Source organism: Rattus norvegicus, chromosome 16 (assembly GCF_036323735.1).
Source record: "Rattus norvegicus strain BN/NHsdMcwi chromosome 16, GRCr8, whole genome shotgun sequence".
NCBI lineage: Eukaryota > Metazoa > Chordata > Mammalia > Rodentia > Muridae > Rattus > Rattus norvegicus.
The window spans coordinates 11419267-11435931 of record NC_086034.1 but is presented as its reverse complement, the minus strand read 5'-3'; the positions used below and the strand labels follow the sequence as shown (position 1 = coordinate 11435931).

The 16665-nt window shown below is 42.0% G+C and overlaps 2 protein-coding genes and 1 pseudogene across 2 annotated transcripts; 2 read left to right on the top strand and 1 right to left on the bottom strand.

Annotated features, from left to right (window-relative positions):
* LOC134482317 (non-POU domain-containing octamer-binding protein-like) overlaps nt 1–16383 on the bottom strand; it is a 44977-nt pseudogene extending 28594 nt beyond the window's left edge.
* On the top strand, nt 2277–5105 carry LOC102552466 (uncharacterized). Its single transcript, XM_063275809.1, has 3 exons — nt 2277–2516; nt 2643–2839; nt 4354–5105. The coding sequence occupies exons 1-3, from the start codon at nt 2340–2342 to the stop codon at nt 4652–4654; spliced, it is 675 nt and encodes a 224-aa protein (XP_063131879.1). The 5' UTR covers nt 2277–2339; the 3' UTR covers nt 4655–5105.
* Ralgds-ps4 (ral guanine nucleotide dissociation stimulator, pseudogene 4) lies at nt 13930–16665 on the top strand. The gene is made up of 3 exons (XM_063275810.1): nt 13930–14184; nt 14310–14488; nt 15909–16665. The coding sequence occupies exons 1-3, from the start codon at nt 14008–14010 to the stop codon at nt 16210–16212; spliced, it is 660 nt and encodes a 219-aa protein (XP_063131880.1). The 5' UTR covers nt 13930–14007; the 3' UTR covers nt 16213–16665.

The window sequence follows — 16665 nt, the reverse complement described above, 5'->3', positions numbered from 1 at the left end:
TAACCTTTGTAATGAATGGGGGATGCAAATAGAGAAGTTAGATAAAGAGACTGAAGGAGCAGAATTGGTTTGCACACCCATGAGAAGAACAGCAATATCAACCAAAGAGATCCCACCAGAGCTCCCAGGGACCACACCAACAATCAATGACTACACATGGAAGAACCCAAGTATCCTGCCACAGAGGTAGCAGAGGATGCCATTGTCCAACCTCAATAGGAGGAAAAGCCTTTGGTTCTGTGAAGACTCGACACCCCAATGTAAGATATTGCCAGGGTGTTGTGGGTCGACTGGATGGGTGCGAGTGGGAGCATCCTCATAAAAGCTTGGGGATGGGGAGGAGATATGTAGGAGAAAATCGATAATTTATGAAATCTAAAAATGAAATATGCCAGAAAAAAATTTACATAACAGAAAAAAGAAAAACATAGCACAAAAGCATGTGTTCATCCGGACTCGAATTAGTTTAGGCTTAAGAGCAGCAAGAAGATGGGGATGTTGAGCAATTAAGAATGGTGAAAAGATTTAGCAATCCTTTGTGCTAATCTACCAAGTTTTATTCAGGTCAAGAAAAATGAAGAAGAAGCCAGGCATCTTGGACTCCACAATTTGTGCTGCTCCACACTATGGCTCCTCTACTGTACTCTCTGCCTTACAGTCCATGTTTTCAACTCACAATCTCGCTGTGTTGGTGGTAATATTTAGTCTTCCACTGCTTTGCCATCACAATTATAAGTATAAATTTTAGTGCAGTGGGGCCTCTCCCTGATTCATGCCTGTGCTGCAGAACGGAAGCTATGGGAGTTTTGTGGCTTATTCTTGGTTACATGAACAGCATCCTATTTGCTTGGAACATAATTGTCCTGTCTCAGAATCCTTCACTATATAGGCTTTTGATGTCTACCAACAAATATACACCCACACATACATACATACACACACACACACACACACACACACACACACACACACAGCCCAAAACACATACAAAACAGACACAGGCAAACAACCACAAATAAGCATGCATGTTACCATGCATGCATACAAGCACTCCCAAGTAGTCTCATGCATTCCAAGGCAAAAATGCACATAATGTATGTAAGAATGTTCTCATGTGCATGCCCTCCTCACATGTACATGAGGAACTAGCATGCACATGCATGTGCACTTGCAGGAGAACCTGACACCTTTTGGGTACTGCAACCAAAGAAACTAAGAAAACATCCCAAGGAAGAGCAAAGGAGCAATGAACACAAATCTACTTCATTTGGCAAGGGAAACAATTTAATAATTTAATATAACACTGCCCACCATTGTGGAGTATCAGGGAAGTCTGAACTCATGCACATGATGTGGATTCCTCTGCTCACTGGCTTGCTAAATCATTACACAGACACTTTGTTTGAAGGAGGGAGATGGCCAGGGAATGAAGAGTGAATGACTTTGGAGCAAAACCACTGGTAAGAGTAGGAAAAATCTAGAGGAAGAGATGGGATAGAAGGGAGTGAGGGAGATGAGGGAGTAGAGAAGTGATGGATGCCACGTACCACAGGGTGGCGACAGAGAACGGGTGGTGATGGTTGCTCAAGTTTCATTCAGTTGCTGTGATAAGGACCAGGACTAAATGCTACTAAGGAAATGGAAAGTTTTCTTGCAGGTGACAGATCACAGTCCACCCCTGGAGAGAATCAGATCAAGGACTCAGGCAGGAATTGAAAGAAGCAGCAATGGAGGCTGAATCCCCTCTGAAAGAGTGCTAGGGGGCCAGCGTCCATCTTGTAAGCCATTGGATGTTCCTAGGTCAGCTGTTCACAAAGGGCTGAAAAGCTACTGACTTAAGCCATAAAATGATCTTGGTGGTGGAAACTGACTCCTGGAAAGACAATTCCTATGCAGGCACACTGACACTGTGCAGTTGCTGGCTGTCATAGGCATGCATGTGATCTCATTCCACACAGAACACATACAAAATCATGTAATTGCAAAGAAACATGCCTAGGGTGTGTTTATGGTAGATTGGGAAAATTAGTGCTGAATTTATGAGTCTGCCAATTCAGATCAACATTAGAGACTCAGCTTGCAAACCTGAGGTGCTGTCTATTTTGAGATATCTCTGGGAACTGTGGAGTGGGAAACAGATGTGTACCTGTGTGAATTTGGTCACCTAGGAAATGGGTGTGGACATGGGGGCCTTTAAGGCAAGTACTGTTGAAGAAGTGACAGTAATGGAACCTCCCTTTTGAAAATGACCTAAGAACACAGAACCTTGGTAACCAGGCAACCCACTGTTTAGAGCAAGGCCTGCAGGCTCACTTGTTAGAGACTGTAGAGAGGGCAAGATGTTCTCTTGCTTTCTTCAGACTACTCGAAGCTCAGGCCTCAAGAAAGACAACAGCAGTCACCATGATGGTGTCTGGAGGCACAGGCTTCAGTCTTGCCTTAAAAACCTGTGGCCATTTTCCAAAAGGGGAAATAATTTGACCAAAGCCAGCCAAGAAATGGCCCACACAGACCTGGTAACCACTCTGTTTTCTCTTGGTGTTTGGCCTAGAAATAAATCAGGGAACCTTGAAATGAGGAGAACCTATCAGATGTCTGCAAATTTGTGCCAGTTTGACCCCTCCACTTTGATCTCTTTTCAGGATGAGAAGGTTTCTGCTCAAAAGTACCTGGTGGAGACCAGGACTGAGTCATGCATCAGGGCCCAGACTGATGTTGAGCAGATGAACACGCTGGTTCCTGCTCTGAATGAATGGGACCCCTTGGTTGTCATAGCTTTTCTGTCTACATATAGAAGTTTTGCGACACCCCTACAGGTATTGGACCTGCTGTTTGTGAGGTGAGTACTCAAGTCTAAGCCCATAGTTCTCAGAGCTTCCTGTTGCTTTTCTGAATTTCCCTCTATTCCTCAGTTTCTTTCTGTGTGTGTGTGTGTGTGTGTGTGTGTGTGTGTGTGCGTGCGCGCTTCTCTCAGTGTGTCCTTTCCTTCTCTCCATCTCTCTCTTTTTCTTTACTTATCTCTCTGTCCCTCTCAATCCTTGTCTCTGTTTCTGTTTCCCTCTCTCTTTCTCTCTCTCTCTTTCTCTCATTCTCTCTGTCTCTGTTGGTGCGAGTATGTGTGTGTGTGTGTGTGTGTGTCTGTCTGTCTGTGTGTGTCTGTCTGTCTGTGTGTGTGTGTGTGTGTAACTTACTGATGATACTTCTTAGAGCTACCTGTTGGTCCATGAATTTCACTCCCATCCTTAGTGTCTCTCTGTATGTCTATTTCTCTCATTCTCTTTCTCTGTCTCTATGTCGGTATCTTTTTGTTTCTCTCTCGCAGTTTTTCTCTCTTGTCTCCTACTCTCTTTCTCTGTCTCTTTCTCTCTATCTCTCTTCTTCTCTCTCTGTGTCTCTGTGTGTGTATGTTTTTGTATGTGTGTGTTTGTGTGTGTTCGTGTGTGTGTGTGTGTGTGTGTGTGTGTTTGTGTCTTGCTGATACTTCTCAGAGCTAACTGTTGATGCAATAATGTCCCACCCTCCCTCAGTGTCTCCTGTGTCTCTTTTTATTCTCTCTCTCTACCTCTATCTCTATTTATGTCTCTCTCTTTCTCTGTCTCTGTTTCTGTCTCTCTTTGTTTCCATCTCAAAATTTTGCTCTCTTTCTCTCCTACTCTCTCTCTCTCTCTCTCTCTCTCTCTCTCTCTCTCCCTCTGTGTGTATGTGTATGTGTGTGTATGAGTTTGTACGCGTATCTCAATCTACTTCTCCCTTTGTCTTTTTCTCTCTCTGTCCTTGTCATCTCCCCAACTTTTCTGTCACCCTCTCCCTTCCCTTTCGCTCTCCCTGTTCATCTCTGTCTCTATCTCAGTCTGTGTCTCTACCTCAGTCTCTGTCTCCATCTCCGTCTCTGTCTCTGTCTCCATCTGGTTACTGTCTACAGAATTCTCAGAACTCGTTATCATGCATTAAGCAATTCCTTCTCCTGAGCTTGATCCAAGCAGTTGTCCTGTCCAGATCTGGGAAACTACAGTGCATGTAACTAGCCCCTCTACTTTCAAAAACTATTTTATCTTACAACCAATATTTCTAAAGCCTTTCTGAAAAAATTCTATCACAAATAAAGGAGGTTCTAGAAATTTTAGAGTACCCAGTAGAGACGTGTACAAAGTAGAGACTCATGAAGGATAATCCAGGAAACCATGTGACAAGGAGATGTGTGGATAGAGATCCCTGTATTCAACTTCTGCACAGATACATTGAAAGCAACTACTGTGTACAGGTGAATTACTAAATCTGAGAGCAGACAGGACTGCAAGAATTAGGTGAGGGGCATGGGACTTTAGAGCTGACATTCTCACTGGTGTTCTCCAGGTATGCATACTTCAGCCCTTATTCAAAAGAGGATGAACAAGTAAAGAGCACCCTCTGTAGCTTCTTGGAAACATGGATGGACAAGAACCCTGAGGACTTTTGTGACCCATCAGACCAGTTGCCTCTGAAATACCTGAAGGGCTACTTGAGTGTGTACATGCCCCACTGTGATCTTAGTGTCCATGCCAAGAGGCTGCTGACACAGTTGGAAGAATATGCCAAGTATTCCCAGGCCAAAGATGAGGAAGACTCAGATCTGGGGAGACACACATCCTCAGAACCACAGGTTGAATGGGTTTAAACCAACAGGGAAAAGTGACATTCTGGAGGCTGAACCTACATGTGCACCAGAGGTGGAGGGCAGAAAACCCTCTAGAAGTTTCTGTGACACATGAGACTTTGCAGCCAGATGTGTCAGCAGCTGGGGAGACAGCACACATGATAGCAGCTGTGGAACCTGTGCTCAGTATGTCTGTAGAAATAATGTATCTTTCAGTCATCTCCTGCTTGCTACAGTGGGCCTACCTATTTAGAAAATGGCCCTGTCACCTGTGATCTTCAATTGGAGTCTGTCCTACAGCTGAGCTTTGCTCCTGCCCCTCATGATCAGCTGCTGATTTCAATCCAGCAGCAGTTCCAACCCAACAGCCAGACTACACCTCCACTGAGAAATATCCTTTTAATCCTTCTGATGTTACAATGTTATGTTTATTTTAAGTATTATTTTTAATAAATTGTTAGTATTTGGTTTCCATTGTCTAAAATGCTATCTAATCATGAAAGAAAATATACACCATTTATGAATATTCTATTTGATATAATATTTTAAGTACATTCAAAATTGTTTAAGGAATGAAAATAATTTGAAAGAGAAACACATAAGTGTTTAAAACAATTAAGTGACATGCTTAAAGTATAGATGTAAATGTATGAAATAGACATTTTCTCAAGAGGTATACACACCACTGCTATATCACATGTAATGATGTTCAACATTGACTTTCGGTAAACTTCATGTAAACTTGTGGGGTGGTACCACTTTCCTCCAGTGGAAACAATACAAGTCACATAGAAATAGTTTCATTTTAGGCCCAGTATTCCAAAGTTTCATGAGGATGGGAATCCCAGAACCGAGGCTCATTTCTAGCGCACATGTAGAAAGCCGTAACTACGTTCAGGGATGCTTTACCAGGTCTTCCAAGTTACACAGGCAACAAAGTAGACTCTGTTCCTCCCATGATGCGAAAACACACCAAAGAATTAAAATCAGAAAGCCAAACTGGACAAATGACCTAGTGCAGAGGAAGGGATTAATTGTACTTTGTGCCATGGTACAGCATAGGCAAGGACAAAGTTACAGTGCCAAGCCAAGCACCCAAAGACAAGTCTAGAATTAGGTAAGAATTTTGCTAATGAATAGATCTATGCAATCAGAGAGATGAAAGTTGACTTCCCATGATATTCTGGTATGAGAAATCAATTTGAATGGGTAGGAAGTTGCTCTTCAAATGTAGAAATCATTTTCTCAAAGGGCACAATGCATTTTGATTGTATGTACTCCTCACCACCTCTCATCTTCTTTTCTCACAACTTTTCCACCAGATTCCATTCTGTAATTAATTAATTAAATAAACTTTCATTTATTTATTTATTTATTATAATAATTGATTATTTAATATTCCAATTTAATTCACTCTCTGCATCCAAATAATGTGGATCATGTAAGAATAGTTATGTGGTCACTGCCTTATTGCAGAAATACAGTCCGTCTAACACTGGTCATTTCCTCAAACCAAAATCATCCTTCCTCCCCCAAAGAGAGCAACTGCAGTCAGCAACTCAGCAAGGGCGAGGATGTCAGAAACCCCTTCTCCATGGCAAAGCAGAGGCATAAAATCCTTTACTACCAATAACACAGAAGCCATATATATATATATATATATATACATGCCAAAGTACATTCAGAGTAAATGACAAAAAACATCAATATAAATTAGTAAAGAAATGTAAAAAGTAATGTTTAAAAAGTCCTAGTAGCATATTATGAAACCAGGATCCTCCTCCATAGATTTAAATGGCTTCATTTTCTGTTGGCCATTTGCTGATGACCATGAGGACTGCATCTAAGAAGAATTGTTTCCTTAGAGACTCCCTTAGACCCCATAGGTAGCAATGAATATCCTAGTAAGAGCACCAGTGGAAGGGGAAGCCCTGGGTCCTGCTAAGACTGAACCCCCAGTGAACTAGATTGTTGGGGGGAGGGCAGCAATGGGGGGAGGATGGGGAGGGGAACACCCATAAAGAAGGGGAGGGGGAGGGATTAGGGGGATGTTCGCCCGGAAACAAAATGTATATAAGAAATACTCAAGTTAATAATAATTTAAAAAAAAGAAAAGAAAAGAAAAAAGTAAATTTTCAATTGCAAGGTGTTATCAAGTGGAGATAATCCTGGGTTAAAGATGGTTGCATGAGGCCACTTCTATTTAGGACTGAGTGTTCCAAGGTGTCTCACTCTACATAATGTCTGCTTACGGACCTCAGTATGTCTTGTGATCTCATTCAGAAGGACGCCGCTCTGATGCTGATTGAGCAAGGCACTGTTCTATGAGTATAACAATCATTAGAAATCAATTTTTTACTGTTTATTTTGTAGAGAATCGTATTTACATTATCCCCAGGTCACTCAACTATCTAGTCTCAGGTTCTTGGTCAGCCAAGCAGTGTCAGGTGTGGTGTCCATGTCACTGAGTGAATCCTAAGTCAAGGCAGATATCTGTTGGTTACTCCCACAATATTTGTGTCATATTAGTACATGCATGTCTAGCGACCTGACACCATTATAAGTCAAAGGTTTTGTACTAAGTTTAGAGTTTATGTTTTTATTCTAAAAAAATTAGACATTTCTAGGAAGGAGTAGATGCTTGAAAACCAAGGAATCCCAGCTTTGGATTTCTCACATCTCACATAGCACTTTCCACTCCTGGAGCACCCGCTGTCTCAATGTAAGCTACTGTGATGAGCACAGTGAAACACTCCATGTATTGCCTCTCCAGTGGACATGCCCAAAGGCTGGGGGCACATGGATCAAACATACAGATCTAAGCAGAATTCTCAACAGAATCCTATCACTTAAAGAAATGTACTACGAGAAATGATCAACAACATTAGTCATCAGAGAAAAGCAAACAAAATGATTTTGAGATTCTATCTTAGGTCAGAATGGCTAAAGAACGAAAAGAAGTAAAAGTTTAGGCCAACATGGGGGGGGGGACTCCTTTCCAATGTTGCAAGAAGTATGAAATTGTACAATAATTTTTACACTTTGTGTTTTGAGAAAAAAATGCATAAGACAAGTCCACTTGCTAAACTATTTTCATACAATCTTTATTGGTAATGGCTAGGATCAACCTAAAATCCTTCAACTAAAGAATGGATAAAACATATTTTACATGTAGACAATGGAGTGCGCTCCAGCTGTTAAAATCAACACCTTGTTCCATCCAGGCAAAGGAATATTACAAGAAAACAAATATAAACTGACTTATATGCGTAAATTATGCTTAAAATAAACAAGAGGTATGCTACAATGCACAAACCCAGAGAACTTAAGTAATGGGAGGAACCAAGATCTAGATGCATGCATCTCACTGTGAAGAAGAACACAATAGATATCTATCTTATGTATATTGGTGTGGGGTGCAGGTAAGGGAGGGCTCTACAGGAAGTTGAGGAATGGAAAAGAGATGGAAGCAATTGGGACGGCAATGGGAAGTAGTGTTGGAATAATGAAGAAGAATTGTGTGTTGTTATCTCTGGGACAAGCTGGAAGCCTAGAGCAATGGAAACTTCTAGGAATCAATGACAAGGTAGTCCCAGATTAGATTTCAAGTAGTTGGGGATATTGAGCCTTCTCTTAGAACCAGAAAGTCTTCCAGTGGACAGATTAGCATATCAGCCCCGCCGCAAAACATTTTACCTACATTTTGTACAGCCTGCAAGATGTGCTGTAGTAAAGGTGGCACAGAAATTCTGAAAATGTCAAAAAAATGCCTTCCCACATTTGAGACTTATTCCATGAGAGCCTGTCCACCCCTAGCAATTCATGGAGTACCAAGAACCACAGGCTGGATTACCCACAGCCACAGATACAGATAGAGAAAAGATACAAAAAAATGAATTGAAAAAATGCCAGTGAAATGATTTATAATAAAATTCTGATATTCTCAGAGATAGGTCTTACCCTCTATTGTCATCAGAAAAGCTTCACTTAGTACATGATGAAAAACAATGCAAAGACACACAAGCCGACATTAGGTAGAGCTTGGAAAAGGGTATCGAAAAGTTGCGAGAATTTTTGTAGGAGCTGGGGTTAAAGGAAAACAAAAGAAAAAATGCAGCCAAATTGAGCCCATACAGTATTGGGAATGAACATTCCACCAGAAAGCCTGCATGGGGAGGGACCTAGAAGCCTATATTTGACTGCCTTAGGCCCTGTGCACCTTGCACCTCTAGTGTAGGGTCATCTTCATGTGAAGTCTTAACAGTGGTAGCAGGGTCTGTCTCTGCCTCTCTTGCCTGTGCATGGGAGCCTCTCCCCTCACTGGGTTGCATGCTCTAGCCTTAAAAGAAGAGGAGGTGCCCTGGCATAATGAAAATGGAGAAGCCAGGGTTGCTAAATATACATGGGAGGCCTACCATATTCTGAAAAGGAAGGAAGGAGGTACTGCTAAAAATGATGCAGATAGTGCTAGTGGAGAGAGAAAGAGAGTGAGAGAAGTCAGAGAGGGCAGGATGCATATATAGAGGGAAGCAGCGTGGGAGAAAGGGAAGAAGTTAGGGAGGGACAGAATGAAGGAATATGGGACTGACAGAGAGAGAGAGACAGACAGACAGACAGACAGAAATATAAAGAGACATAGTAAGGTGTAGAGAGACACAAAGAGAGACACAAAACACGCAGATTCACACAGAAACAGAGAGGGAGAACAGGATAAATATTCAACAACAGAAAGTAAAGGGTTGTGTCTATGAATGTTACTTTAAGGGTCTTTAAGATGCTTCCCTCCCCTCCTTAGGGTTGGTCTGTTTCAAAACAGACTATACTGGTGACTGGGTTTTGCTTTTGCATAGATTTTCCTGATCCAACAGACTTCAAGGCCCAAACCTAAACATATCAAAAGCAACTAAGAAAATGTGTGCCCACTAAAGAACAGAAGGTGGTGACCCCTCTGACTGAATTATGGAAATGTTGGAGGAAGCTAAGGAGAAAGTGAAACCTGTAGTAGGACCAGCGGTCTCAATTAACCTGAACCCCTGAGATTTCTTAGACTGTGGATCATCAACAAGGCAACAAAAACCAGCTGAGGAGAGGCCTCCAACACTTGTAAAGCAGAGTACTCCCCAGTCTGGGCTCATTTATATAAAACACAGCTAACCTTCAGAAAATTGGATACCCCAGGAAATTTAGGGGTCCTGTGGGCTGGGTAGGATGCACAAATCCTTGGGGAGTCAGTTGGAATTGTACTAGGGGAACCAGATGGACAGATGGCATGTGGTACCCTCAGGGTTTGGACGTATGCAGAATAAAATATGGAGTGTATAAATTAATGAATGAGTGCACAAATGCATGAATGAATAAATGAATGAATGAATGAAATAATTAATTAAGTAAAAAAGAGAACTATACAACATCCTTAGTCATCAAGGAATTGAAATAGAAAACTACCCTGAGATACCAGCTTACATATCACTGTCAGAATGGCTAAGATCAAAAACTCAGGTGATAGCAGAAGCTGGCAAGGATATGGCAAAAGAGGAATACTCCTCCACTGTTGGTGAAATCAAAAACTGGTACAACCATCAGAAAATTTCTCTGGAACTTTCTAATAGCTTGAAAATAGTACTATCTGAGGACCCAGCCTTATCATTCCTGGGCATACACCCAAAAAATCTCCAACACAGAACAAGACACATGCTGCACTATGTTCATATCAGCCGTATTTATAATAACCAGAACCTGGAAAGAACCAGATGTCCATAAACAGAGGAATGGATACAGAAAATGTGTTATGTTTACACAGGAGTACTTCTGAACTATTAAAAACAAATGAAAATATGAATTCTTAGGCAAAAGATTGAACTAGAAAATACCAACTAGAGTGTGGTAACCCAGTCACAAAAGAACACACATGGTATCCACTCCTTTAAAATAGTATTTTAGCCTCAAAACTTGGAATGTCTAAGAAAAAATTCAAACATCATATGAAGCTCAAGAAGAAGGAAGACCATCATGTCAATTCTTCATTCTTTTGAGAAGGCAGAATAAAATACTCAGGAGAGGAAATACAGAAACAAAGAGTGGAGCTTGGTCTGAAGAGAAGGACATCCTCCAGTGACTGCCCCACCTGGGAATCCATCCCATTTGCATCCACCAAATCCATTCACTATTCCTGACTCCAAGAAGTGCTTGATGACAATAGCCAGATATGGGTGACGCCAGAGAGGCTCTGCTGGAGGCCTACTGATATAAATGTAAATTTTGTACTGAATAAGGAGACAAGATGAGAGAAGGTAGAGAAAAGACTTAAGGAGGAGAATGGATTTGCATCTCCATAAGAACAACAATATTGACCAAAGATATCCCACAAGGCTCATAAGGAACACATAAACAACCAATCAGGACACATGGAAAGACCAAGGAATCCTGTGACAATGGTATCAGAGGATGGCATTGTCCAACCTCAATAAGAGGAAAAGACCTTGGTCTTGTGAAGACTCCTTTTCCCAATGTAGGATAATGCCAGGGTGTTTTGGGTGAAGTGGCTTGGTGGGTGTGGGAGCCTCCTCATAGAAACTGGTGCATAGGGAATGGATATGGGGGAGGGGGCAAGGCGATAACTTTTAAAATCCAAACACATAAAATATATAAGAAAAATAAAATTTATGAAAACAGTGAAAAAAAAACAGCAAAAAAGCATGTGTTGATCAGGACTTGAACTAGTTCAGGCTTAAGACCAGCAAGAAGATGGGGGTTTTGAGCAGCTAAGAATGGAGAAAAGCTTTACCATTCCTTTGTGTTAATCCACCAAGTTTTATTTAGGTCAAGGAAATGAAGAGGAAGCCAGTCATCTTGTAACTCCACAAGTTTGTACTGCTCCACACTATGCTTGCTCTACTCTACTCTTTGTCTTACAGTCAATGTTTTTAACTCATGATCTCACTGTGTCAGTGGTAATATTTAGTCTTCCATTGCTTTCCTTATCGCAATTATATGTATAAATTTTAGGGCAGTGGTGCCTCTATCTGTTTCATGCCTGTGATGCTATAAGGAAGCTATGGGAGTTTTGTGGCATATTCTTGTTTACATAAACAGCATCCTATTTGCTTGGAACATAATTCTCCTGTCTCAGAATCCTTCACTATATAGGCTTTTGATGTCTACCAACAAATACACACACAAATATACATAGACACACATGCACACACACACACACACACACACACACACACCAAAACACATACAAAACAGACACATGCAAACAACCACAAATAAACATACATGTTACCATGCATGCATACAAGCACTCCCAAGTAGTCTCATGCATTCCAAGGCAAAAATGCACATAATATTATGCACAAATATTCTCATGTACATGCCTTCCTCACATGTACATGAGGAACTAGCATGCACATGCATGTGCACTTGCAGGAGAACTCGACACCTTTTGGGTACTGGAACCAAAGAAACTAAGAAAACATCTCAAGGAAGAACATAGGAGCAATGAACACAAATCTACTTCATTTGGCAAGGGAAGCAAGTTAATAATTTAATATAACACTGCCCACCATTGTGGAGTAGGAGGGAAGTCTGAACTCATGCACATGATGTAATCCACACTATGCTCCTCTACTGTGCTCTTTGCCTTACAGTCAAAGTTTGTAACTCACATTCTGGCTGTGTCGGTGGTAATATTTAGTCTTCCACTGCTTTTCTATCACAATTATAAGTATAAATTTTACTACAGTGATGCATATACCAGATTCATGCCTGTGCTGTTGTAAGGAAGCTCTGGGATTATGGGATTTTTGTGGCTTATTCTTATTCCTATTTCAGAGCCTTAGATGCTTGGGACATTCTGCTCTTGTTGCATAATTCTTCACTATATAGGCTGTTCTTGGCTAACAACACATACACCCCAACATATAGACACACACACACACACACACACACACACACAGAGAGAGAGAGAGAGAGAGAGAGAGAGAGAGAGAAATACACACACACACACAAACAAAACACATAGAAACAGAAGAATGTACACACAACCACAAATGTACATGCCAGTAAGCATGTATGCAGGTAAGCACTCCCATGTAGTTTCATGCCTTCCCAGGAAAAATGCACATAATATATGTAAGAATGTTCTCATGTGCATGCCCTCCTCACATGTACATGAGGACCTAGCATGCAATGCATGTGCACTTGCAGGAGAACCTGACAACTTTTGGGAACTGGAACCAAAGAAACCAAGAAAACATCCCAAGGATGAGAAAAGGAGCAATGAACACTCTACTTCATTTGGCAAGGGAAACAAGTTAATAATTTAATATAACACTGCCCGCCATTGTGGAGTATCAGGTAAGTAGCAGGGAAGTCTGAAGTCATGCACATGATGTGGATCCCTCTGCTCACTGGCTTGATAAACCATGACACAGACACTTTGTATGAAGGAGGGAGTTGACCAGGGAATGAAGAGTGAATGACTTAGGAGAAAATCACTGGTAAGAGTAGAAAAATCTAGAGGAAGAGATGGGATAGAAGGAGTGAGGGAGATGAGGGAGTAGAGAAGTGATGAATGCCACACACCACAAGGTGGGGACAGAGAAGTGTGGTGATGGTTGCTCAAGTTTCGTTCAGTTGCTGTGATAAGGACCAGGACTAAATGCTACTAAGGAAAGAGAAAGTTTTCTTGCAGATGACAGATCACAGTCCAACACTGGAGAGAATCAGATCAAGGACTCAAGCAGGAACTGAAAGAAGAAGCAATGGAGGATGAATCCCCTCTGAAAGAGTGCTAGGGGGCCAGCTTCCCTCTTGTAAGCCCTTGGATGTTCCTAGGTCAGAGGATCACAAAGGGCTCTAAAGCTTCTGGCTTAAGCCATAAAATGATCTTGGTGGTGGAACTGTCTGTGGGAAAGACAATTCCTATGCAGGCACACTGACATTGTGGGGCAGCAGGTTGTCAGGCACGTGAGTCATATCATTCCACACAGAATGCATACAAGGTGATGTAAATGTAAGGAAACATGCCTAGGGTATGTTTATGGTAGATTGGGAAAATTGGGACAGAATTTATGAGTCTGCCGATTCAGTTCAACAGTAGAGAATCAGCTTGCAAAACTGAGGTGCTACCTATTTTGAGATATCTCTGGGAACAGTGGAGTGGGAAACAGATGTATACCTGTGTGGATTTGTGCACCTAGGAAATGGGTGTGGACATGGGGACCTTTAAGGCAAGTACTGTTGAAGAAGTGTCAGTTATGGAACCTCCCATTTCAAAATGACCTAAGAACACAGAACCTTGGTAACCAGGCAACCCACTGGTTAGAGCAAGGCCTGCAGGCTCACTTGTTAGAGACAGTAGAGAGGGCAGGATGTTCTCTTGCTGTCTTCGGACTACTCGAGGCTCAGGCCTCAAGAAAGACAACAGGCAGGGCCTTGATGGTGTCTGGAGGCACAGGCTTCAGTCTTACCTTCAATGCCTATGGCCATTTTCCCAAAGGGGAAATAATTTGACCAAAGCCAGCCAAGGAGTGGCCCACACAGACCTGGTAACCACTCTGTTTTCTCTTGGTTTTTGGCATAAAAATAATTCAGGGAAACTTGAAGTGAGGAGAATCAATCAGATATTTTACCTTTGTGCTAGTTTGACCCCTCCACTTTGATCTCTTTTCAGGATGAAAAGGTTTCTGCTCAAAAGAGTCTGATGGAGCCCAAGGCACTGACTGTGGTTGAGCAGATGAGCACGCTGGTTCCTGCTCTGAATGAAGGGGACCCCTTGGTTGTCCTAGCTTTTCTGTCTAAATATAAAAGTTCTGCCACAACCCTTCAGGTATTGGACCTGCTGTTTGTGAGGTGAGTGCCCATGTCTAAGCCCATAATCCTTAGAGCTTACTTTGGTTTCAGGAATTCCCCTCCCTTCCTCTGTCTCTGTTTATCTGTCTATCATCTCTCTCTCTCTTTCTCTGCCTTGTCTGACTCTAACTCTGTCTCTTCTCTCTGTCTCTCTCTCTCTTTCTCTCTCACTCTGTCTGTTATCTGTCTCTCTCTGTCTCCATCCCTTTCTCTGTTTCTATCTCTTTGTTTTTATTCTCTTGCTTTCTCTCTCTCTCTCTCTCATTCTCTCTTTCTCTCAACCTTTCAGTCTCTCTTTCTGTGAGGGTAAGTGTATGTATGTGTATTTCTTGCTGATAGTTCCCAGAGCTTCTTCTTGTTTCAGGAATATCCCTCCCTCCCTCAGTCACTCTCAGTGTCTCTCACTCTCTCTCTCTCTCCCACTCAATATCTGTTAATTATCTATCTCTGTCTTTCTTTCTGTCCTTGTCTCTCTTTGATTCTCTCTTTCTCACTTTCTCTCTCTCCCTTTTTCTCACTCTCTCTCTCTCTCTTTGTGTGTGTGTGTGTGTGTGTGTGTGTGTGTGTGTGTGAATGATTGTTTGTGTTTGTGTGCATGTTTGTGTATTTGGGTATGTGTATCTTGCTGATAGTTCTCAGAGCTTCCTGTTGGTTTTAGGAATTTCCCTCCCTTCCTTAGGCACTTTCTCTCTCTCTCTCTCTCTCTCTCTCTCTCTCTCTCTCTCTCTGTGTGTGTGTGTGTGTGTGTGTGTGTGTATTTGTGTGTTTCTGTGTGTATGTCTGTGTCTGTGTGTATGGTGGTTGTTGTGTGTCTTGCCAAAATTCTCCCTTTGTCTTTTTCTCTTGCTGTCCTTCTCATCTCCTCATCTTTTCCATCACCCTCTCCCTTTCCTTTTGCTCTTCCTGTTCATCTCAGGCTCTATCTCTGTCTCTATCTCAGTTTCTGTCTCCATCTCCATCTTTGTCTGTCTCCATATCTTTATTGTCTACATAATTCTCAAACCCCATTAGCATGCATTAAGCAATTCTTTTTCCCAAGCATGGTTCAAGCAGTTGGGCTGTTCAGATCTGGGAGACTAAAATGGACGTAACACGTCTACTATGAAAAATCATTTAATCTTTCACCCAAGATTTCTAAGCCCTTTGTGAATACAATTCTCTCATGTATAAAGGAGGTTCTAGAAATTTTCGAGTACCCAATAGAGATGTGTCCAGGTAGAGGCCCATGAATAATAATCCAAGAAAGCATGTGACCAAGGAGATGTGTGGATAGAGATGCCCGTGTTCAACTTTTGCACAGATACATTGAAAGCACCTAAGGTGTACAGGTGAAGTACTAAATCTGAGAGAAGACAGGACTGCCTGTATTAGGTGAGGGGCATGGGACTTTAGAGCTGACATTCTCACTGGTGTTCTCTAGGTACGCATACTTCAGCCCTCATTCTCAAGAGGATGAACAAGTAAAGAACATGCTTGTTAACTTCCTGGAAACATGGATGGACAAGAACCCTGAGGACTTTTGTGAACTGTCAGACCTGTTGCCTCTGAAATACCTGAAGGGCTACTTGAGTGTGTACATGCCCCACTGTGATCTTAGTGTCCGTGTCAAGAGGCTGCTGACACAGTTGGAGGAAGAACATGCCAAGGATTCCCAGGCCAAAGATGAGGAAGACTCAGATCTGCGGAGATACACATCCTCAGAACCACAGATTGAATGGGTTTAAACCAACAGGGAAAAGAGACAATCTGGAGGCTGAACCAACATGTGCACCAGGACTGGAGGGCAGAAAACCCTCTAAAAGTTTCTGTGACACATGACACTTTGCAGCCAAATGTGTCAACAGCAGCCTAGAGAGCACACATGATAGCAGCTGTCCAACCTGTGCCCCAGTATGTCTGTAGAAACAATGTATCTTTCAGTCATCTCCTGCTTGTTACAGTGGGACTACCTATTTAGAAAATAGCACTGTCACCTGTGATCTTTGATTGGTATCCATCATATATCTGATCTGCGGCTCCTTTCACTCATGATCAGCTGCTGACTTCAATCCAGCAGCAGTTCCAACCCCACAGCCAGCCTTCCCCTCCCATGAGAAAGAGCCCTTTTATTCCTTCTGATATTTCAATGTTGTGTTTATTTTAAGTATTGGTTTTAATAAATTGTTAGTATTGGTGTA

Excerpts from the sequence above, each read along its gene's own strand:
- LOC102552466 (XM_063275809.1), top strand. The coding sequence starts at position 2,340 with ATGTTCTCTTGCTTTCTTCAGACTACTCGAAGCTCAGGCCTCAAGAAA. Across the intron at positions 2,517-2,642 it reads AAATGGCCCACACAGACCTG|GATGAGAAGGTTTCTGCTCA; the intron begins GTAACCACTCTG and ends ATCTCTTTTCAG. Across the intron at positions 2,840-4,353 it reads TTGGACCTGCTGTTTGTGAG|GTATGCATACTTCAGCCCTT; the intron begins GTGAGTACTCAA and ends GGTGTTCTCCAG.
- Ralgds-ps4 (XM_063275810.1), top strand. The coding sequence starts at position 14,008 with ATGTTCTCTTGCTGTCTTCGGACTACTCGAGGCTCAGGCCTCAAGAAA. Across the intron at positions 14,185-14,309 it reads GAGTGGCCCACACAGACCTG|GATGAAAAGGTTTCTGCTCA; the intron begins GTAACCACTCTG and ends ATCTCTTTTCAG. Across the intron at positions 14,489-15,908 it reads TTGGACCTGCTGTTTGTGAG|GTACGCATACTTCAGCCCTC; the intron begins GTGAGTGCCCAT and ends GGTGTTCTCTAG.